This window comes from Oncorhynchus tshawytscha, linkage group LG22 (genome assembly GCF_018296145.1).
Source record: "Oncorhynchus tshawytscha isolate Ot180627B linkage group LG22, Otsh_v2.0, whole genome shotgun sequence".
In the NCBI taxonomy this organism is placed as follows: Eukaryota; Metazoa; Chordata; class Actinopteri; order Salmoniformes; family Salmonidae; genus Oncorhynchus; species Oncorhynchus tshawytscha.
The window spans coordinates 38,035,541-38,060,565 of record NC_056450.1 but is presented as its reverse complement, the minus strand read 5'-3'; the positions used below and the strand labels follow the sequence as shown (position 1 = coordinate 38,060,565).

Here is a 25,025-nt window from a genome sequence, read left to right as displayed (position 1 = left end):
GGACTTCATTTAATATAACAGGCTTTAAAAATGCAATAATGATGCATAATGTCTACTTATCAAAGAGACGCAAAAGGCACTCATTTCGTGGAACGACCATTCTAATTTTCATTCAGTCATTCAAATATATCCATCCAGCGAGATATTTCAGTCATCATTTATAGACATACATGTATACCTTTTATTACATGGAATGGTAAGACACTGTTTATGAAGATTGAGTCTATTTTAGGTATTCAAAGTTAAATATCAATGGATTATAACAAAGAGAAAACACCAATCACTGAATGGCACTCCGTCATCGCTCAAGGTTGCGAGTCCGAACACGCCTCCTCCTGTGCCAGATATAAAACCATCACAACTTTCCTCTTGGCCTCAAACCGGTGCTCTCCTCTTCCCGCTTTTACGCGAAAACACTACATGTGTTTTCTCAACGGGATTTGAATATAGTGTGGTGTTTCTGCAGATGCAGAAAAAAACTGGTTATTGACATTACACACTATGGAGCTGAATTTTACACAGAGAGGGCGCGACTTTCTAGAGTTACGCGCGCTGGCGCAGAAACTTCTGACTCGGGGGAACAACTACTCTCTGCGTCTGGAGAACTACTCTCTGTTTGACAACGGATCGGAGCTCGATCAGGAGGACTCATTGGACGTCAACACTAACATCTACTCTAAGGTTCTGGTCACTGTGATCTATATCGCGCTCTTTGCCGTCGGCTGCTTAGGGAACTCTGTTACGCTATACACCCTGGTGACCAAGAAGTCCCTCCAGAATATCCAAAGCACTGTCCACTACCACCTGTCCAGTCTCGCCGTCTCCGACCTGCTAATACTAGTCCTCAGCATGCCCGTCGAGCTATATAATTTCATCTGGGTCCATCATCCTTGGGCATTCGGAGGAGTTGTTTGTAAAGGCTACTATTTCATTCGGGATGCCTGCTCGTATGCCACGGCGTTCAACATCGCCAGCCTCAGCGTCGAGCGTTATATGGCGATATGCCACCCTTTCAAGGCGAAGAGCATCATGTCCTGCAGCCGCACCAAAAAGCTGATCAGCGGGATGTGGGTGGCTTCGTTCCTCCTGGCCTCTCCGATGCTCTTCACCATGGGACAGAAGTATCATGGACCCCACCGGGAGAAGATATGCACCACCATCGTGCCTCCTGTCGTATTGAAGATAGTGATTCAGGTGGGTTTGAAAGTCCTCCTGACTTCGGCATTAATCAGTAATGGTGGTATTTTTACGCACCAATATTTCAAGAGCGGCTTGGGCAGTACATGCAGCTCTAAATAACAGCCTTCTGAAATATTTACTTGTCTTTCTTGAATGGGAAGGTGCCAGCACTACCTGTTGACAATTAGCTTCCTCTGTGAATAAATAAAACTAATGCAAATCAGAAGAAAAAAATAACAATTACATTTATTATTCGTTTAAATGAAGTAATAATTTTTCATTTCAGCATTTTTAACTGTGAATTTAGTAATTCAAGAAATGGGCATGTTGTATGGCTACTGTGGAGCTCTACGTAATACTGGTACACACACACACACACACACACACACACACACACACACACACACACACACACACACACACACACACACACACACACACAGAGAGCGAGAGGGGGGTGAAGGAGATTATGTTTTTATTTGATTAGGATCTCTCTTAGTCCTCATTAGGACTAATCTTCCAAGAGTCCTTAAACATTAAAATACAATTTATAATACGAACACATTTTCACATATTGCACATTATTACAGACAACAGACATATTGACCAGATAAATAATTCGGACAGTCTTGTAAAATAGAGTGGTTCCTTCATCTGCCATAGTCCTGCAAAACCTTTCAATTGAGTATATTTAAATGGTTGTAAAGTACTGTTTGATGTATATATTAAAAGGTTTCTGGTTTTCTCAGATACATTATTCCATTTCTTTATTGCTCTGGATCAAAATGTTATTTTGCCTATTTCTCTTTTCTGTCTGGATAACACATAGATGGATGGTGGATAATCTATTCCTAGTGTTGACCGAATGTCTGTCTCTTACCAACTGAATACTGTTGTGAATGGAGTTTGGCCGTTTTAAATGGTGCACATTGTGAAATAAATTGAGAATGTTTTTTCAATTATCTTGTTGATCAATGAGCACCCAAGAGCATTGTGCATGACTACAACAGAATAATCATATCTCCACCTTAAAACAGCACTTGCTACTTTGTTCTGTTCAATCTGCAGCCTCCTAGTTTAATTTAACTTGCTGTTGCATTTCCCCAGACCACAGAACAATAGATGACCTGACTCACAATTAATGCTTGGGTTGTTTGCTAAATAATCTTTCCCAGTAAATATTTAGCTATCCTTCTGAGCATGCTTTTTTTTATATACATATATGAGTTATTTGAGATGACCATGATAAGCAGTTGTCTAGCTGCACCCCTAGTAGTCTGGTATCTGCAACTTCATATATTTTTACTCCCCCCATACTCAATTGCATCCCATGTTGTGTTGGTCTTTTCCTGGTGGAACAGACCAACATAACCTTGGTTTTCTTGCTGTTCAAAACAAATTTGTTCCACTCACTGATCTACTTGTAAAGCTTAGGGAACTGATTGTCTTGCTGTATAAATTGTAGTATCATCTGCGAATGTAGTAGCTTGAGATTCAAAAAAGGCGCAAGGAAGATCGTTGGTATATTTTAAGTAAAGAAGCGACCCAAGGCAGCTGCCCTGCGGTATTCCACAGTTTAAAACATGAAGGGAAGAAAACGACCCATGACATAGGTGGACTGTTTCCTGTCAGTTAGATATGACTGTACCCAATACAATGCTGCCTCCGTGAACCCATAATGCAGTAATTCTGTCAAAATTATTTAATGATCCACCTAATCAAATGCTGCACAAAAATCTAAAAATATTACACCTACAAACCTGCCATTATCCCTAGCATTGAGCCACTGGTCAGTCTTCAAACAGTGGAATGTTTTTTGTGATAAGCGTGCTGATTGGCTGTGATCAGATCATTCTTTTCCTTAAACTACCATATTTGTCTAGTCACAATACCTTCCAATATATTACTGGGTGAAGGGAGTAGACTACTTGGTCGACTATTGGCTGGAGTAATGGGTTATTTTCTGTCTTTCAGGATTGGACACATGGTTCCATACATTTGGAATTTTCCCCTTTTCCAGTGACCAATTAAATATGTATTTCAGTGTAGCTGCAATCTGGGGAAGCAGCATAGCGAAGTACATTTTTTTCCCCATGAGCTCATAACCTGTAGATTTACCATCGGATAATGACTTCAATGGGTTTAACACCTCCTGTACTGACACCAATGGTAGACTAAAAGAGAAGTGAGAAGTTTTTTTTCTCTCTCTCATTACATGACTATCAATCCATTGGACAATAGCTTGTTTGGAAGAATGGGTGTTTCCATTATCTCTCAATCAATTCAATTTCATTGTAAAAAAAATTAATGCACAATGATTGGCAATATCAGCTGGTTTTGTAATTGTTCTTCCGTCAACCTCCACACTAGATGGGCATTGTGACATAGATTAACCAAGTCAGCCCTTTACTGTATTCCATACATTTTTACAATCATTTTTACAATCATTTTTACAATCATTTTTACAATCATTTTTACAATCAATAAAATCTTTGTTTTTACAAAAGCTTTTTTTTTTCTTGTGATTTATTTTAACAGCACGTCGTGTTCTATAATTCTGTTCATCAATTTCTTGTTCAAATTTGTCTGCTAAGACTATTGCCACTGTAATTCTTTTACACTGGGGCATGATGGTCCATTACCTCAGTGAGCAAATCAATAAAACCTTCTGTATCGTGATTTAAATAATCCTCTCGATAAATCAGCTCCCAGGGTACAGCGGACAAATCATTTTGAAATTGCACATGACTAAATGTTTTATAATTTCTCTTGACCACAATCCTTCTGGATTTCTTTGGAACCTTGGTGTTCATGGTTATGGCTACAATATTATGGTCTGTCCAGCCCACTTTCATTGATATATCCTTTAAGCATTGCAATGGTATATTACAGAAGATCAGATCAATGCACGTGTCTGAACGGTGACCCAACTAGGTTGATGATCTAGTAATGTCATTAATCATTTGTTTCAAACCACAGCTCTCGGCATATCTCATTAATCTAGTTATATTTGAATTGTTATGATCTTTCCAATTTGTATAAAAATCACTCAAGATAAATACATCTCTATTAATATCGGTGGCCTGGTCAAACCCAGTACATAAGTCATCCAGATAGGACACCTTAGAGCTAGTAGGTCTATACACACATCCAACCAATATGGCTGCCTGGTGAGGTGGATGTACTGGTGAGGCAGATGTACTTGAGCCCATAGTGCCTCTATTTGACATACATTTAATGTCATCCCTCCGCTTAAAAGGTATGTGATTCTGAATGTACAATGCTACACCCCCACCATTCATATTCCTGTCCCTTCTCAGTAGACTATATCTATGATTCCTGTCCCTTCTCAGTAGACTATATCTATGATTCCTGTCCCTTCTCAGTAGACTATATCTATGATTCCTGTCCCTTCTCAGTAGACTATATCTATGATTCCTGTCCCTTCTCAGTAGACAATATCTATGATTCCTGTCCCTTCTCAGTAGACTATATCTATGATTCCTGTCCCTTCTCAGTAGACTATATCTATGATTCCTGTCCCTTCTCAGTAGACTATATCCATGATTCCTGTCCCTTCTCAGTAGACTATATCCATGGATGTTAATTTGTCCATCATTAACGGATGCATCCAAATGTGTTTCGGTTAAAGCTAAAATATCAATATTATTTATATTGACCAAGTTAAAAACCTCAATGCATTTTGTTAGGAAGGCTACATCCATTAACCTGAGCTATATGCAACCCTTTCCTTATCAAGAGGAGATCAATAGAGCATGTATTCATTATAGTGGACATCAATAGAGTATGTATTCATTATAGTGGACATCAATAGAGTATGTATTCATTATAGTGGAGATCAATAGAGCATGTATTCATTATAGTGGAGATCAATAGAGCATGTATTCATTATAGTGGAGATCAATAGAGTATGTATTCATTATAGTGGAGATCAATAGAGCATGTATTCATTATAGTGGAGATCAATAGAGTATGTATTCATTATAGTGGAGATCAATAGAGTATGTATTCATTATAGTGGAGATCAATAGAGTATGTATTCATTATAGTGGAGATCAATAGAGTATGTATTCATTATAGTGGAGATCAATAGAGCATGTATTCATTATAGTTTAAGTTGTCATGATACACTACAACACAAACTCAGAATTGAACATTAAATTAAAATAGCCAGGGAGTTACTCTAGAGTCTTGATACAGTTGGTTTCAAATAGCCAGGGAGTTACTCTAGAGTCCTGATACAGTTGGTTTCAAATAGCCAGGGAGTTACTCTAGAGTCCTGATACAGTTGGTTTCAAATAGCCAGGGAGTTACTCTAGAGTCCTGATACAGTTGATTTCAAATAGCCAGGGAGTTACTCTAGAGTCCTGATACAGTTGCCAGTTGATGTAAAGTTTATTCATCACCAAAGAGCCTTGTTGGTTCAGGCAACGCTTCTCTTTCATGATGGTATACAGTTTTTTTTTTGTCTCCTTTCATTGATCTCCGTGGGGAAGTAGTGTCTCAGAGTTCTCTGTCCCTGCTCTTCGCCATTCCCTTTTGCTTAAAATGTTCAAAACATGCAATAACAGCCCTGTGTCCTATTCCCAGAGGCCTTACCCATTCTACAGACTCTGGAGAAAGTGACATTACTCACTACATCTGTGGGCAGTTTCCGCTGAGTTGACCGAAAGTCTCGGACAGTGTCCTCACAGCCTCTGCTGTTGTCATCCTCCGGTATCCCTGAAAAGATGAGATTGGACAGTGTTCTCATCTCACAGCCTCTACTGTTGTCATCCTCCGGTATCTCTGAAAAGATGAGATTGGACAGTGTCCTCACAGCCTCTGCTGTTGTCATCCTCCGGTATCTCTGAAAAGATGAGATTGGACAGTGTCCTCACAGCCTCTACTGTTGTCATCCTCCGGTATCTCTGAAAAGATGAGATTGGACAGTGTCCTCACAACCTCTACTGTTGTCATCCTCCGGTATCTCTGAAAAGATGAGATTGGACAGTGTCCTCACAGCCTCTACTGTTGTCATCCTCCGGTATCTCTGAAAAGATGAGATTGGACAGTGTCCTCACAGCCTCTACTGTTGTCATCCTCCGGTATCTCTGAAAAGATGAGATTGGACAGTGTCCTCACAGCCTCTACTGTTGTCATCCTCTGGTATCTCTGAAAAGATTAGATTGGACAGTGTCCTCACAGCCTCTACTGTTGTCATCCTCCGGTATCTCTGAAAAGATGAGATTGGACAGTGTCCTCACAGCCTGTGCTGTTGTCATCCTCCGGTATCTCTGAAAAGATGAGATTGGACAGTGTTCTCATCTCACAGCCTCTACTGTTGTCATCCTCCGGTATCTCTGAAAAGATGAGATTGGACAGTGTCCTCACAACCTCTACTGTTGTCATCCTCCGGTATCTCTGAAAAGATGAGATTGGACAGTGTCCTCACAGCCTCTACTGTTGTCATCCTCCGGTATCTCTGAAAAGATGAGATTGGACAGTGTCCTCACAGCCTCTACTGTTGTCATCCTCCGGTATCTCTGAAAAGATGAGATTGGACAGTGTCCTCACAGCCTCTACTGTTGTCATCCTCCGGTATCTCTGAAAAGATGAGATTGGACAGTGTCCTCACACCCTCTACTGTTGTCATCCTCTGGTATCTCTGAAAAGATGAGATTGGACAGTGTCCTCACAGCCTCTACTGTTGTCATCCTCCGGTATCTCTGAAAAGATGAGATTGGACAGTGTCCTCACAGCCTCTACTGTTGTCATCCTCCGGTATCTCTGAAAAGATGAGATTGGACAGTGTCCTCACAGCCTCTACTGTTGTCATCCTCCGGTATCTCTGAAAAGATGAGATTGGACAGTGTCCTCACAGCCTCTACTGTTGTCATCCTCCGGTATCTCTGAAAAGATGAGATTGGACAGTGTCCTCACAGCCTCTACTGTTGTCATCCTCCGGTATCTCTGAAAAGATGAGATTGGACAGTGTCCTCACAGCCTCTACTGTTGTCATCCTCCGGTATCTCTGAAAAGATGAGATTGGACAGTGTCCTCACAGCCTCTACTGTTGTCATCCTCCGGTATCTCTGAAAAGATGAGATTGGACAGTGTTCTCATCTCACAGCCTCTACTGTTGTCATCCTCCGGTATCTCTGAAAAGATGAGATTGGACAGTGTCCTCACAGCCTCTGCTGTTGTCATCCTCCGGTATCTCTGAAAAGATGAGATTGGACAGTGTCCTCACAGCCTCTACTGTTGTCATCCTCCGGTATCTCTGAAAAGATGAGATTGGACAGTGTCCTCACAGCCTCTACTGTTGTCATCCTCCGGTATCTCTGAAAAGATGAGATTGGACAGTGTCCTCACAGCCTCTACTGTTGTCATCCTCCGGTATCTCTGAAAAGATGAGATTGGACAGTGTCCTCACAGCCTCTACTGTTGTCATCCTCCGGTATCTCTGAAAAGATGAGATTGGACAGTGTCCTCACAGCCTCTACTGTTGTCATCCTCTGGTATCTCTGAAAAGATGAGATTGTCCCACATTGATCAACACTGCACATCCAAGCAAGGTTTCTTTAAGTTGTATGTTCTCCCTTTGGCACCACCTCCACCATGAATAGAGTCTACAGCACCTTTCAGCTCCGTGTTTCTCTTTCCTCAGATCATCAATCTGATATTGGCTGAATTGTAGACTGGCACGTAATGCATTGATGTCCTCTCGTAGTATATCCAATATATCAAGTTTGGCAAGCCTTTCATTGATGGATTTCAACAAGTCCACATCTATATCCGTGAACCTCTCCCCACTCTCCACGTGTGCCCTCTTGGGGCTTGGTGATGGTTTTTGGTGCCATTGTTGACACCGCTTGGCCGACTTGGCTTTGGGTTTGTTTTGTTGATTGTGTTTGTTGTCCTAAACAGTGCTTGAATCCTCTGAAACCTGTGCCATGTTTCTTTGAGCTCGTATCTCTCTACGTCAATGAATCAATTCAAGCTCTTCATTGGATTCTGAATCACCCAGCGTGTTTACAGGCAGAGTAAAACTAAAATAACAAAAACAACGGATATATCTTTCTGGACCTACATACATACTGTATACAGGCAGTGAGTAGATACACCTAATACAATTAAACCATTAAACCATTAAACCATTAAACCATTAAACCATTATACCATTAAACCATTAAACCATTAAACCATTAAACCATTAAACCATTATACCATTAAACCATTATACCATTAAACCATTAAACCATTAAACCATTATACCATTAAACCATTATACCATTAAACCATTAAACCATTAAACCATTGAACCATTAAACCATTAAACCATTAAACCATTGAACCAATAAACCATTATGTGCTCATTCCTGCCTGTTATATTGAACTGTTTGCTGCAAAGAATTAAACAATTCTCGGAAGATTTCCGCTCTGAGAGATGAATACCCAATAATGAGAAAATTTTTGTTTGATTTCCCCACTCAACTGTTGCAGTTGTATGTGGAAACATATTGTGGTAGCAGGCCAGTAACCAGGATTTTTGACGGTTCGAATCCCATTCCAGACGAGAAAATCTGGTTTGGAAAGTTGCTGGCATTATCCCCAATGTCTGCCATTGTGGCAATTAACAACGTATAATTGCTCCAGGTGCTCGGCACTGCAGCTGACCTGTTGCTTCCCGCCACTCTCTCTCTCTCTGTGTGTCAGGGGGTTGGGTTGTGTATAAAGACACATTTCTGTTCTGTCTAAGTTCATGGACAATAAAGCAAATCTGATCTTGGCCCTCCTTACAATCCCCACCCCATCCACTTCTATCCTCACGTACCGCTGTCACACACGAAGGCTGAGATCAAACTGATACAGACAACAATCATGTCTCCTAGGGGTGCTGTTGCTGTTGTAGCTCTTAGTCACATATTTCCACAGAATGAACGGTGTAGCAAGGTGGAGCTCAGAGCTTGTTGGTGTTGCCACGTAATCTAGATGGATGTACTTCCACAGATCTTACCATCATTCTGAGAATTGCACACAGCCGTGTGTGTGTGTGTGTGTGTGTGTGTGTGTGTGTGTGTGTGTGTGTGTGTGTGTGTGTGTGTGTGTGTGTGTGTGTGTGTGTGTGTGTGTGTGTGTGTGTGTGTGTGTGTGTGTGTGCAGTATTACATAGTATTTGGCATAGAGCACCACAGTACAACATGCCCATTTCTTACATCATTTAATTCCAAGGCTGAAGATGTTCCCCCTCCTCTCCTCTCCACCTCCCCCTCCTCCACTGCCCCCTCCTCTCCACCACCTCCTCCTCCTCCTCTCCTACTCCCCCTCCTCTCCTCCTATCCACCACCTCCTCCTCCTCCTCCTCCTCCTCTCCTCCTCCTCCTCCTCCTCCTCCTCCTCCTCCTCCTCTCCTCCTATCCACCACCACCTCCTCCTCCTCCTCCTCCTCCTCCTCCTCTCCTCATCCCCACCACCTCCTCCTCCTCTCCTACTCTCCTTCTTCCACCACCTCCTCCACCCTCCTCTCCTCCTCCTCCTCCTCCTCCTCCTCCTCCTCCTCCTTATCCTCCTCCTCTCCTTCTCCTCCTTCTCCTCCCCCTCCTCTTACATGGAAGGCAGCCACATACTGTGTCTTTGCTAATTTTATTTTGAGGGGTCACCACTACTACACTAGCTGTGTGTGTGCAGTATTACATAGTATTTGGCATAGAGCACCACAGTACAACATGCCCATTTCTTACATCATTTTATTCCAAGGCTGAAGATGTTCCCCCTCCTCTCTACTACCTCCTCCTCCTCCTCCTCCCCACCCCTCCTCCTCTCCTCTACACCACCTTCCCCTCCTCTTCTCCTCCTCCTTCTCCTTCTCCTCCTCTTCCTCCTCCTCCTTCTCCTCCCCTCCTCCTTCTCCCCCCCCTCCCCCTCCTCTGATCTCCTCCTCCTCCTCCTCCTTCTCTCCATCCTCCCCTCCTCCCCTCCTCCTCCCCTCCTCCTTCTCCCCCCTCCTCATTCTCCTCCTCCTTCTTTTCCTCCTCCTTCTCTCCTCATTTTCCTCCTCCTCCTCCTCCTCCTCCTTCTCCCCCTCTTCCCCCTCCTCTACCTTCCCCTCCTCTCTCCTCCTCCTCCTCCTCCCCCTCCTCCTCCTTCTCCTTCTCCCCCTCCTCCTCCTTCTCCTCCTCCTTGGTGTGTGTAGTGTGTGTAGTGTGTTAATATATGTTAGTGTATTAGTGTGTGTAGTGTGTTAATGTATGTTGGTGTATTATTGTGTGTAGTGTGTGTAGTGTGTTAATATATGTTGGTGTATTAGTGTGTGTAGTGTGTGTAGTGTGTTAATATATGTTGGTGTATTAGTGTGTGTAGTGTGTGTAGTGTGTTAATGTATGTTGATGTGTGTAGTGTGTGTAGTGTGTGAGGTGTGTTAATATATGTTGGTGTATTAGTGTGTGTAGTGTGTGAGGTGTGTTAATATATGTTAGTGTATTAGTGTGTGTAGTGTGTGTAGTCTGTGTAGTGTGTTAATGTATGTTGGTGTATTAGTGTGTGTAGTGTGTTAATGTATGTTGGTGTATTAGTGTGTGTAGTGTGTGTAGTGTGTGTAGTGTGTTAATATATGTTGGTCTATTAGTGTGTGTAGTGTGTGTAGTGTGTTAATATACGTTGGTGTATTAGTGTGTGTAGTGTGTTAATGTATGTTGGTGTATTAGTGTGTGTAGTGTGTGTAGTGTGTTAATATATGTTGGTGTATTAGTGTGTGTAGTGTGTGTAGTGTGTTAATATATGTTGGTGTATTAGTGTGTGTGGTGTGTGTAGTGTGTTAATATATGTTGGCGTATTAGTGTGTGTAGTGTGTGTAGTGTGTTAATGTATGTTGGTGTATTAGTGTGTCTAGTGTGTGTAGTGTGTTAATATATGTTGGTGTATTAGTGTGTGTAGTGTGTGTAGTGTGTTAATATATGTTGGTGTATTAGTGTGTGTAGTGTGTGTAGTGTGTTAATATATGTTGGTGTATTAGTGTGTGTAGTGTGTGTAGTGTGTTAATGTATGTTGGTGTATTAGTGTGTCTAGTGTGTGTAGTGTGTTAATATATGTTGGTGTATTAGTGTGTGTAGTGTGTGTAGTGTGTTAATATATGTTGGTGTATTAGTGTGTGTGTGCTTGTGCCAGAGATTTATAAGTAGACTCCCATTTCAGAAGCAGCTGGACTGTTAAAACCTGTTTACCTTTCAGTTTGACTTCCTGCTGTTCCGTAGCACACTGTCTCATAACACTTCATCCCACCAGCTTGACCACTACAGAGAGAGAGAGAGAGAGAGAGAGAGAGAGAGAGAGAGAGAGAGAGAGAGAGAGAGAGAGAGAGAGAGAGATTCCCTACTAGAGTCCACTGATGTTGTTGAGTGTGTAGGAAACATGGGAATTTAGCCCTCTACATTGTATGCCGTCCCCTGTCGATAGGTGTAGAGTGTATGTGTGTGTCTGTGTTGGCGCGTGGATGCGTGCATATGTGTGTGTGTTTGTGTGTGTGCCTGCATGCGTGCGTGTGTGTGTGGGCGTGCGTGTGGGATGTGCTCAGTATTACATAGTACTTGGCATAGAGCACAACAGAATAACAGGGAACACTGGGATTAAGCTGAGTGGTGTGCCGCAGAGCAGGGAACACTCTGGTTGTATTTCTGGAGACTCCATGCTGTGTGAAATAGTTCCGACCACCTCAACTTCCTGTGAAGCCACCAGGAAACAACACTCATGATTGACGACAGGACGGTGGCACAGCATGCATCTACCAGTTACCGCTCACACACTCAGCCAAGGCTTGCCTTGAACCCTGAAAGTATCTCGCTGTGTTTACAAGAGGCAGCCTAATTCTGATATTTTGCCCAATTATGGGCAAAAGACCTGATCTGATTGGTCAAAAGACAAAATGAGTGAGAAAAAAAAGGTGAGAATTGGCTAAACACAGTCTATAGTGTCACTGTTGCTGTGAGTTGGCCAAACATCCTGTGTTATCACCTAATATTAGATTGACTTGGCCAAACATCCTGTTTTATCACCAGAGATTAGATTGACTTGGCCAAACATCCTGCTTCATCACCAGAGATTAGATTGACATGGCCAAACATCCTGTTTTATCACCAGAGATTATATTGACATGGCCAAACATCCTGTTTTATCACTAGAGATTAGATTGACTTGGCCAAACATCCTGCTTCATCACCAGAGATTAGATTGACTTGGCCAAACATCCTGCTTCATCGCCAGAGATTAGATTGACATGGCCAAACATCCTGCTTTATCACCAGAGATTAGATTGACATGGCCAAACATCCTGTTTTATCACTAGAGATTAGATCTTTTTAATAAATCATGATTGAGGTAAGGTTCTAGGTTTCAATTCATCATGTTGAAATCCAGCTGTCTCTTCACCAACATATGAGATACACAAACATATCATGTCACTCCCACGACCATAATAATCCCACAACCATGTCAATCCCACGACCATAATAATCCCACAACCATGTCAATCCCACGACCATAATAATCCCACAACCATGTCAATCCCACGACCATAATAATCCCACAACCATGTCAATTCCACTACCATGTCAATCCCACAACCATGTCAATTCCACTACCATGTCAATCCCACTACAATGTCCATGTCAATCCAACTACAATGTCAATCCCACAACCATGTCAATCCCACTACAATGTCAATCCCACTACCATGTCAATCCCACTACCATGTCAATCCCACTACAATGCCAATCCCAATACCTTGCCAATCCCACTACCATACCAATCCCACTTCCATGCCAATTCCTCTACCATGACAATCCCACTTCCATTCAGAACCTAGCATTAGGGTTGGCTAATCTCGGGTTAATCCAGAATTTAAATCTGCCTTAATTTTGTTTGGCGCTTGATTACAATTGATGTTTATGTAAAAATCCACGAGAGATTAAGTGTTTGCCATTAGGGTTGGCTAATCTCGGGTTAATCCAGAATTTAAATCTGCCTTAATTTTGTTTGGCGCTTGATTACAATTGATGTTTATGTAAAAATCCACGAGAGATTAAGTGTTTGCCAATGCCTAGAACCCCTTTACATATGTCACAGAGGAGAGAGGTTGTGGCTAGGAGCTTCTGTCAACCCTGCATGTCAGGGGACAGCCCCTGCTAAGAAATAGCACAGAAACAGGGAGGATGGAGACAGATGCCTCTTTGGCTATCTGGCCTGTTGGTATGCGCTCCTGGCTCCAATACCCCCGGAGAGAGAGCCTGTGCTGGGGTCTGGACACTGGCTCCTAGCCCACCAGGCTGGCTAGCTGGTGGTTAGATGACTCCTCCATCCACCCCCCCCTCCCCTTTCACCCAATACTCAGGCTCAGGAAGATGAAAAAAGAAGAAAGAGAATTTCTCATGTTTTGAGAATTTTAATCTAAAATATGGCGCCAGACCATCTATAGGGCAAACGGGAAGAGGTATGAATACTTTCTGAAAGCACTGACCTAGACCATCTATAAGGGCAAATGGGAAGAGGTATGAATTCCTTCTGAAAGCACTGACCTAGACCATCTATAGGGCAAACGGGAAGAGGTATGAATTCCTTCTGAAAGCACTGACCAAGGCCATCTACAGGGCAAACGGGAAGAGGTATGAATTCCTTCTGAAAGCACTGACCAAGGCCATCTACAGGGCAAACGGGAAGAGGTATGAATTCCTTCTGAAAGCACTGACCAAGGCCATCTACAGGGCAAACGGGAAGAGGTATGAATTCCTTCTGAAAGCACTGACCAAGGCCATCTACAGGGCAAACGGGAAGAGGTATGAATTCCTTCTGAAAGCACTGACCAAGGCCATCTACAGGGCAAACGGGAAGAGGTATGAATTCCTTCTGAAAGCACTGACCAAGGCGGGCAAACGGGAAGAGGTTTTTTTGTTGTTGTTGGTGTGTGTGAAAAGTTGTATCCCACTTAATCAGTGGATAAATATAACATATATCCTGGTACAATGCTAGTGATTTGTTTTAGATTAAAAGAAGGAAATCTCGAGGCTCATCAATGTATTATGGCTCAGAGCGCTGTCCTGTTGATTCCTTTTGCTCTGTCCATCCACCAGGAAGAGACAGAGAGAGAGAGATCCTGAGAGATGAAAGAGGACCATCAACATCTAGATCAAGATCTTGTCACGCCCTGACCTGAGAGAGACATTTTATTTCTCTATTTTTGTTAGGTCATGGTGTGATGTGAGGTGGGCATTCTATGTGTTGTATTTCTTTGTGTTTGGCCGAGTGTGGTTCCCAATCAGAGGCAGCTGTCTATCGTTGTCTCTGATTGGGAATCATACTTAGGTAGCCTTTTTTCCCCACCTATGTTGTGGGATCTTGTCCTTGTATTGTTGCTGTTGATCCATACAAGGCTGTACGTTTCGTTGGTTCTCTCTTTCTTGTTTTTGTGGTGATCATTAAAGAATATGATTAACCTACAAACGGAATGATAGACCACGCTGCATCTTGGTCCACTTCTTCAGACGAACGTCACTGATCTAGGGAAACAAAGTGCTTCAGAGAGACAAGTCTTAGGCTTCAGACCTGAAACATATTTTGCCACTGAAAAATTAAGGAGGCAGAAGATGAAAAGGTGAAGGGTAGTTTTGTGTTTGAAGATATTTTGTCATTATCTGAGAAAGGGAAGAGGGAAACATCTTTACGGTAGGAGTGGAGGGAGAATGATGATGGAACTTTCACTTTTAATTTAATCCTATTTTCTATCATTCCAGTGAAATTGGTTCCAGATTGGTACTGTTCCTCAAAAGTACACTACCAGGTTGTCAGTATTACTTGCAGAGGGATATGAAGTGCTCTGAAAGAAAGAGATGGAGGCAGAGATAGAGAGAAGGTGAGGAAACAGAGAGACCAAAAATCACGTAACCATGGAGATTGCTCACATAAGAACTATTTTTCATGTCACAATGGATGGACGGCAAAAATATCTTGACTTCTACTTCACCACTACTGTGTTCCTCTTCCATTGGTAGTACTGTTGTCTGCCATAGAACATCTACTGTTATTAACAATGAGCCTGTTGTGTAATGTAGCTGAAATAGAGATTAGACTAGCAACTAAAAGGCAATTCAATTGTTTATGAAATGATTTAAGGAGAACACTTTAAACCTGCCATGTTAAGCGGTAGTCTCATGGGGTACTGGTGTACACCCATCTATACCCTTCTGTTGAAACCGTGGTCCCCTCATGAAAGATACAAAGCAGTGTGCCTATTCATATTCAACGTCTTGTCATGGATCCAATTCAGAGAATGCTTTGCAAGCATTGCCTCACATAATTGAATCCAAATGGAGATTTGCCATCCAGAATGCTGTCCTTTAGTAGTTCTTTCATACAGATTTTTTTATACCGATAGTTATTTACTACAGGTAGTTCTTTTGTACAGATACTGCGGCTGGTTTAAGATGGATGAATCACATCTGCAACAGCCTCTTGACTGGTCACGTCAACCTGTGGTCCCAGTGAGTCACAGCCTATTGACAGGTCACGTCAACCTGTGGTCCCAGTGAGTCACAGCCTATTGACAGGTGACGTCAACCTATGGTCCCAGTGAGTCACAGCCTATTGACAGGTGACGTCAACCTGTGGTCCCAGTGAGTCACAGCCTATTGACAGGTGACGTTGGTCCCAGTGAGTCACAGCCTACTGACAGGTGACGTCAACCTGTGGTCCTAGTGAGTCACAGCCTATTGACAGGTGACCTGTGGTCCCAGTGAGTCACAGCCTATTGACAGGTGACGTCAACCTGTGGTCCCAGTGAGTCACAGCCTATTGACAGGTGACCAACCTGTGGTCACAGTGAGTCACAGCCTCTTGACTGGTCACGGTGGTCACAGTGAGTCACAGCCTACTGACAGGTGACGTCAACCTGTGGTCCCAGTGAGTCACAGCCTATTGACAGGTGACGTCAACCTGTGGTCCCAGTGAGTCACAGCCTATTGACAGGTGACGTCAACCTGTGGTCCCAGTGAGTCACAGCCTATTGACAGGTGACGTCAACCTGTGGTCCCAGTGAGTCACAGCCTATTGACAGGTGACGTCAACCTGTGGTCCCAGTGAGTCACAGCCTATTGACAGGTGACGTCAACCTGTGGTCCCAGTGAGTCACAACCTCTTGACTGGTCACGTCAACCTGTGGTCACAGTGAGTCACAGCCTACTGACAGGTGACGTCAACCTGTGGTCCCAGTGAGTCACAGCCTATTGACAGGTGACGTCAACCTGTGGTCCCAGTGAGTCACAGCCTACTGACAGGTGACGTCAACCTGTGGTCCCAGTGAGTCACAGCCTATTGACAGGTGACGTCAACCTGTGGTCCCAGTGAGTCACAGCCTACTGACAGGTCACGTCAACCTGTGGTCCCAGTGAGTCACAGCCTGAGGTGACGTCAACCTGCCCAGTGAGTCACAGCCTATTGACAGGTGACGTCAACCTGTGGTCCCAGTGAGTCACAGCCTATTGACAGGTGACGTCAACCTGTGGTCCCAGTGAGTCACAGCCTATTGACAGGTGACGTCAACCTGTGGTCCCAGTGAGTCACAGCCTATTGACAGGTGACGTCAACCTGTGGTCCCAGTGAGTCACAGCCTATTGACAGGTGACGTCAACCTGTGGTCCCAGTGAGTCACAGCCTATTGACAGGTGATGTCAACCTGTGGTCCCAGTGAGTCACAACCTCTGACTGGTCACGTCAGTGGTCCCAGTGAGTCACAGCCTATTGACAGGTGACGTCAACCTGTGGTCCCAGTGAGTCACAGCCTATTGACAGGTGACGTCAACCTGTGGTCCCAGTGAGTCACAGCCTATTGACAGGTGACGTCAACCTGTGGTCCCAGTGAGTCACAGCCTATTGACAGGTGACGTCAACCTGTGGTCCCAGTGAGTCACAGCCTATTGACAGGTGACGTCAACCTGTGGTCCCAGTGAGTCACAGCCTATTGACAGGTGACGTCAACCTGTGGTCCCAGTGAGTCACAGCCTATTGACAGGTGACGTCAACCTGTGGTCCCAGTGAGTCACAGCCTACTGACAGGTCACGTCAACCTGTGGTCACAGTGTGTACTGTAAACCCAGAATGGCCCATAAGGCAGGCAGGAGGATCTCCTGTTTCTGTAGCGCCAGGCATCTCGATGTACAAGTACAGACCGCTAGCTAGTCTGTTGTAGGGCTTTACCCCTAATCCATCTCCTTAATGCTGAGTTCCAAGCAAAGAGGCATTATGTTAGTCTCTGGATGACTCAGCCGGAGAACAAACTCCCATCACCTTGCTTTCCACAGAATAATCAGATTTGGAAGTCTTAGTCATAGCGGACTGTTCTGGTAAGGGTGGGTAAGGCACATTTAAATGACCATATCCTCTCATACTGTGAGTCTAATGCGATGTCCCTTAGCCTTTCCAAAACATGGAAACACACTTGGTTATGTAATAATGCTCTACTGTAGCTACACAATTTAGTTTGGTTTCATATCATAATTACATTATTTCACTCAGATTGCTAAGAAATAACGAGTGGGAATTTCAAGGGGAATTCATTACTAGTGTTTTCATATCCTGATGTCTGGATGGGGTCTGTGGGCAGAAAAAAATCAAATTGGCTTAGGTGGATGGTCGACGCGGACAACTTTAATTACTCAGCCCAACTGAGGGAGGCTCACACAGTGGCCACAGTAAGGGAATTGGTGGAGAACAAGAGGGTAAAGGACTGTGAAATGTAATGGCTGCAGAAATGATGAAAAGAGACGTACCAAAAAAAAACTGTTAATTTAAGAGAAACATGTTCAACGATGTCTGTGTTTGGTTCACGCAGGAGGGCTGATACATAGGGGCAGAAACCCACTGCCAGGACCAGTCATCATCAGAGCCACAGCCAATACTGCTGTTGGAAATCATGCTATTTCCCCACATTGTACTTTACAGAGTAAAATGGTGTTTGATATGTCCTGCGGAGTCCCTGTATGCGTAAAGACACAGAGCCTTTTGTCGTTCATTTAAAAAAAATCATTTGTCATTGAACTTCATGGGAACAGAGAGGAAGCAGAGATGTGGATATGGAAACTTTGCTTCTTAAAGGTTCAGTAACTTGAAAACATGAATGCTGACATGTAAAACATTCTGGGACTGTATCAACAGTAAAAATACAACAAAATATATATTTTTGTTGTTGTTGTGGATTTTCCCTTTATCAAGTGATATATGTTCTAGAATTTAAAGGTTTGCCAACACTACAGACCGCAGAGGACTAATAACATGGTATTCTCAATACATGCAACAGATCATCCCCAGCAACATTTTAAAAGCCTTATATATATATTTCTCTCTCTCTCTCTTACATCAAGAAATGGTGCAAGTTCAGAGCAAAAAAATATAATTAAAAAGCTCTAATCAATGAAAGCTGTGGTTGAAAGTGGCTCTGGCTGGCTGGCTGGTTGGCTGGCTGGCTGGCTGGCTGGCTGGTTGGCTGCAGCTCGTTAGGGGCTTGTCTGCTCTAATTGCCTGTTCCAGCTTAGCCTCGTTAGGGCCATGCAATCAGACGACTCATGTTTTCCCAATGCATTTTCCTGCCCACGTCAGATTTTCAAAGGGGGGGAGCTGTTCCAAAAATGTTCCTGACAGACAGATCAACCACCTAATCTCCAGTCATCTGCCTAAGAGAAAGAGAGCGGAACAGGGCAAAGAGAAACCCCAAGCTCCTAGGGACCAGTGCCAAGGAATCAGATATCCTTTTCTACCCCTCCACTCCAATCTACTGGCTGATCCTACTTCCATTCATGTTAAATAAACATCATATACGATCCAGAGGAGGCTGGTGGGGAGGAGCTGTAGGAGGACAGGCTCAGTGTAATGGCTGGAATGGAATAAATGTAACAGTATTAAACATATATAAAACAAATGTTTGACTCTGTTCCATTTATTCCTTTCCAGCCATTACACTGAGCCCATCGTCCTATAGCTCCTCCCACCAGCCTCCACTGATAAAGTAATTTATGATTTGAAATGTAACAAGTGTTTACAAAACCCATACTGCTTTTTGCCTCCTGTGTTTTCACTCTTGTTCACACCAATCTGTTTTGTTCGATGGAATTACAGGAATAGATGCCAAAGTATGCTAATTCAAAATTAGATCCACTTCGTGAATGTATTTCTTCATATGGATACAGAATGAGTACGGACCCAGGGCATGTGACCAAAGATTAAGGTTAGTTGGATTCATGCAGGAACTCAAACGTATTGCTTCTGCATCATGTTTTAAAAATCTCTTGACATATACTGTAAATCTCTTGACATATACTGTAAATCTCTTGACATTTACTGTAAATCTCTTGACATTTACTGTAAATCTCTTGACATTTACTGTAAATCTCTTGACATATACTGTAAATCTCTTGACATATACTGTAAATCTCTTGACATATACTGTAAATCTCTTGACACTCCCTCCCCGTAGGACTGGTTTCGGTTGGCCTGCTGTAGCCTGAAACGACCTGCCAGGCGAATGATAACGATGGTGATGGTAAAGACCAGGCTCCTCTGAGCCGAGTTTGATATTCAGGAAACCATCAGGAACACTTCACCCATCCGGTCTCACAGGGCAGCCGCATCCTCTTCCTTTGTAGCCCCCCAAAAAAAAAAAAATATCTGTGATGGGAAATTCATGTAATCCTCTTGAATTTCAATGTGTTTGGAAATACCACAGGAGCTAGTGTTTGGGAGAAATAATTTGAATATTTTGCCCTGATTTTCTGTCTGTGTTTTGCTGCAGTGAGGCACAGACGAATGAGAAGCTCATGAGACACTGATAGAGACAGATGGGCCAGTCTCTGCTGGATCATAAAGTTCACCTGTAAATAGATTGAGTGTGAACTGTGTAAGTGCTTCACACTGTCAGACAGGCAAATAAATGTCAAAGAAACTAATTCTATAACCGTCATTCATACCATGTTTTTTATACATTGTGCTCAAAGCACTTATGGACATTATTTCTAAAAATATAATGTGCGACGTCCGATGTTATTCCAGGACCCTGTACTAAGCTCACATTTATGAGTCTGTATAAACAGGAACATTTCTGGCCATTCAACATGTCAGATAGCACTATGCATAGCCAGGCTCTGCGATAGACTAGTATCCTGCTCAGTATCCTGTGTACTTGTACATAAAACTGCCTCACGCTACAGAATCAGGAGACAGAGACTACTTATAGTCAGGTATGCTGGCAATCAACTGACTGACACAATTGACAGAAGTATGTATCCATTTAACGCCTGGTGTGGTTTATAGACACTCTAATTACACTGTATGGTGATCAATCTGGAGTTATAATAATAACAGATTGTTCATGTTCCATTGCTGATTTGACATGACTGCAGCTAATTGGAGAGGCGAAAGAGATTGACACTTCTGGTCTGTCTGGTGTAGTATCCTGATTTCAGACAACATACAGTATATCACTAATTACAAGCAGACAGGTACAGGGCCACTTTCCTACATTGTCCTCTCCTCTGCTGTTTTTCTCTCTCGCTTCCCCTCACTCTCACTCTCACTCTCACTCTCACTCTCACTCTCACTCTCACTCTCTCGCACGTGCCACAAAATCTTCCTCTGTCTTTCCAAACTTTACAGGTGGTACTGTACAGAGTATCTTTACAGGTGGTACTGTACAGAGTATCTTTACAGGTGGTACTGTACAGAGTATCTTTACAGGTGGTACTGTACAGAGTATCTTTACAGGTGGTACTGTACAGAGTATCTTTACAGGTGGTACTGTACAGAGTATCTTTACAGGTGGTACTGTACAGAGTATCTTTACAGGTGGTACTGTACAGAGTATCTTTACAGGTGGTACTGTACAGAGTATATTTACAGGTGGTACTTTACAGTGTATAATGAGATTGTGAAACTCCTCTGGTTAGTCTAGACTGTGTCAATATGTACTCATTAACTGTCAATATGCAAGCAACTGTGTTCCCACCAGAATGGCAAGCCAACTTTTGAACAGACTTCAAAGAAATCAATATCTCTGTTGCATTATTTTTGTCCCAGACCAGAAACAATTCATCGTTAATTGTTATGATTGCATCGCCAGTACTGTTTGAGGCCAAAACTACAGTGGTTCTTCATTTAAGAGTTGCGCCGTACTGCAGCACAGATAGCGGGGTGCCACAGAATTCTATGGCACGTTATTTAAGTGTCAGCCATTGTTGCCAGAATGACGCAATTTACCACAAACGGTTGCAGCATAAGCTCAAAACTTTTAAAGGAAGAACCACTGAGTCATTGGCAGAAAGTACAGTCTTACTAACTTTATCTCTCCATGCCCCTCCGTTTCTCTGGACAGGTGAATGTGTTCCTGTCCTTTGTGGTTCCCATGGCCGCCATATCTGTTCTGAACGGGGTCATCGCCAGTCAGCTGCTGCATATGTTCAGAGAGAAGCAGCAGGACAACCGCATCTGCATCGTCGAGGGTAACCCTACCATGCTGAGCGTTGCTGTGGAGCCAAACCGCACACAGTCGCTGCGTCACGGAGTCATGGTTCTACGTGAGTATACAGTGGTTGCTCCACTAAAGGTTTTGCGATTATGCTGCGGTACTTAGAGGTAATTTGTGGTTTAGTACAGTACCCTGTGTCACCACTTCATTGCTCCACAGCAACGCAAGGGGGCGTTAGACCACTGATTATGCTTTTGAGTGCCTACTGATTATGCCTACTGTGTCTCTAACTGACAAGAATGGGCGACATAAACCTAAATAGAAATTGTGCATGACTTCAGTATTACTTACTAAAACTGTTTTTAATTTTTTATTTGTTAGGATTATTTTGCTCTTAATGTAGTACTGTAAACTACTCCCGACCGGTCATGTTGTACAGCACCTAAGTGGCACAATAGTCTAAGACACTGCATAGCAGTGCAAGCTGTGTTGCTACAGATGCTGGTTCAATAACTGTGCTGTCCTTGACTGGGAGACTCATGAGATGACTGTAGGTTTTTGGTTTCTCTCCCTCTAAAAACATAAATAAATAATTATAAGTAACAAACTGGCTTTATTTACAAATTAGTGACAATGCTCAACCCCATGTTCAGGATTGGCCTTTTTCTCGCTCATTTTACGTTATTTGAAAACAAAATCATCTCCAAAATATTGTTATTTTTAGACAAGCAACTATTATTATTAATTTAGAATTATATACAAGCCTGTTGGATATTCTCACAGATATATCATTAACCCTGCGCTTTTTATTTTCACTGAATCTTCGTTTGGGCATTGGTTAGACTAGAATTAGAAAAGTAGGGTGTAGAAATGTTATGCTCTTAGTGTAACCTTTCTTTAACTAGACAAGTCAGTTAAGAACAAATTCATATTTCCAAGGACAGCCTACTCCTTCCTCCCTGTTGGGAATTGAACCCCAGTCTTCGGCGTGCCTGCACAACATGGGGATTCTTTAGCTAAATAGCTCAGTGCTGTACTCCTGACCGTGATGTTGTACAGTGCCATATTTCCCGTTCCATCCTAACGGAAACCCAGAGGGTTTTTCATTTTTCATTTTTATTTTTTCTTGGAATAGAAACACCATTATATTAATCTAATTAATTAAGCAAGTACCAGTGAAATGTTTGGACACAGCTACTCATTCAAGGATCTTTCAAGGATCTTTCTATATTTTTTATTCTACATTGTAGAATAATAATGAAGACATCACAACTATGAAATAGCACACATGGGTTAAGTTAAGGAAAAAATCTTATTTAGGACTACACCTTCCTCCCTGTCGGTGGAATTGAACCCTGGTCTCCGGTGTGCCTGCATTCTTTTGTACTGCAGCTATTGAAGGCTATTAAATGCCCTCTGGTGGTCAACTAGCACTAACTAGCATTAATGGCACCAGTGGTTCACACCTAAATCATGTGCAATAGAATTCTGCGGTACCATGCAAGCTGCGCCGCAGTACGCTGCAACTTTTAAAGGACGAACCACTGTACAACACCCACTTCTACGCACGCACGCACGCACATACACACACAACACTGAACTATTCCTTCAAGTGGTAAAAATACCTACACATGTCTGTTTGTATGCTTGTATGAACTACAAAATGCAGAAGAGAAGTCCACTCTCTTGACTGTGTGCCATTAAACATTAGAAGTTGGGGTCTCAACTACTGTGAGATGGCACCCATTCAGCCTGAGCCAGCTTCACTCTCCCTATCGCCAAACCCATTCCATTAGCACTCCATTATAGGACACACTATCAAAGAGAGAAAACCCACCGCCAGCTTTTTATACACCTTATTACGGCTGAATAAATCATTTTCATCGATGCACCAAAAAAAGGATAATATTATCTCACAGCTTTCTCCATCTGCTGTGCGTGGCTAGTTTGCTACACACGTGACCAAAGCTTCAAAGGACAAGTTAACCTCCTTCAACTCCTGATTTCCATAACAACAGTCTGGAGTTGTTTCTTTGTGACATGCGTCAGGCTGCATGCATTATTAGCACAATGCCTCTTCCTCCTGGAGTGGAGCCACTCAGTGATTACATGCACTTGAAACAGTAGTGGGCAACAATCTTTTTAGTGAATTCACTGCCCGCTGATAAATTAATAAAAAAGAGAATATTTCTAGAAAAATTGCAATATACACCCCCATATGTATTTATTTGGACAGTGAAGCTATAACTTTTAATTTGTCTCTAGACTCCAGCATTTTGGATTTCAGATCAAATGTTTTATATGAGGCGAAAATATACAGCATTTGTAACATTTTATTTGAGGGTATTTTCATACATACATCTGTTTTATATAAGATATAAGCACCGAGAAGGTCAACATCTTACAAGTTCCAACCCCACTTTAATATTTAGTTACTTTTTTAGTGTTTATACTATTTTCACATTTTGACCGCTAAGCACTTTTGGACATCGATTTTGAATTCAAATTCGACTTCAACTCCAACTGTTTCTTTTTTCACTCCAGATGCTATTCCTATGTTTTATGAGCTACCAAAACGCCGCCGGCGTAGACATGCTAGATGGGCTGGCACCCTTGTGAAACTGTGATGCAGAGAAAATCGTTGGGCACTCCCCTCCGTTTTATTGGCAAATGTCCAGTCACTCTAGAATAAGATGAATGACCTTCGTTTGAGAGTCACCTACAAGAGAGACTTGAAAAACTGCAACATTATATGCCTTGCAGAAACTTGATCACAGAACTCAGTGGTTTCTCCATGCTGTGGCACAATCGGTTGACGGCAGCCTCGGGAAAGTCCAAAGGGGGAGAGGTGTGCCTCTTCATGAACAACAGCTGGTGCGCTGCTTCCAGTGTGAAGAAAATCTCGAGATTAACAACCTTTTTGGGATAGGGGGCAGCATTTTCACTTTTGGATGAATAGCGTGCTGAGATTGAACTGCCTCCTACTCTGTCCCAGATACTAATATATGCATATTATTATTAGTATTGGATAGAAAACACTCTGACGTTTCTAAAACTGTTTGAATGATGTCTGTGAGTATAACATAACTCATATGGCAGGTGAAAACCTGAGAAAAATCCAACCAGGAAGTGGGACATCTGAAGTTTGTAGTTTTTCAAAGCTTGGCCTACAGAGTACACATTGAGATATGGATGAGGTTGCACTTCCTAGGGCTTCCACTAGATGTCAACCGTCTTTTGAAACTTGAATGAGGATTCTTCTATAAAGGAGGGGCTCATGAGACCTCTTTGAGTCAGTGGTCTGGCAGAGAGTCTTGGTCTCATGACGCGCGCTCCCGACAGAGTTACCTCG

At 42.8% G+C, this 25,025-nt stretch overlaps 1 protein-coding gene across 1 annotated transcript in view; it reads left to right on the top strand.

Annotated features, from left to right (window-relative positions):
* Window positions 1-386: 386 nt before the first annotated feature.
* The window catches only part of LOC112222383 (neurotensin receptor type 1-like), a 44,696-nt gene continuing 20,057 nt past the window's right edge, over window positions 387-25,025 (top strand). Inside the window, exons 1-2 of the mRNA XM_042304182.1 lie at window positions 387-1,194; window positions 21,581-21,782. Coding sequence (XP_042160116.1) covers window positions 502-1,194; window positions 21,581-21,782 — 895 coding nt within the window. The 5' untranslated portion in view covers window positions 387-501. The remainder of the gene's footprint in view (window positions 1,195-21,580; window positions 21,783-25,025) is intronic.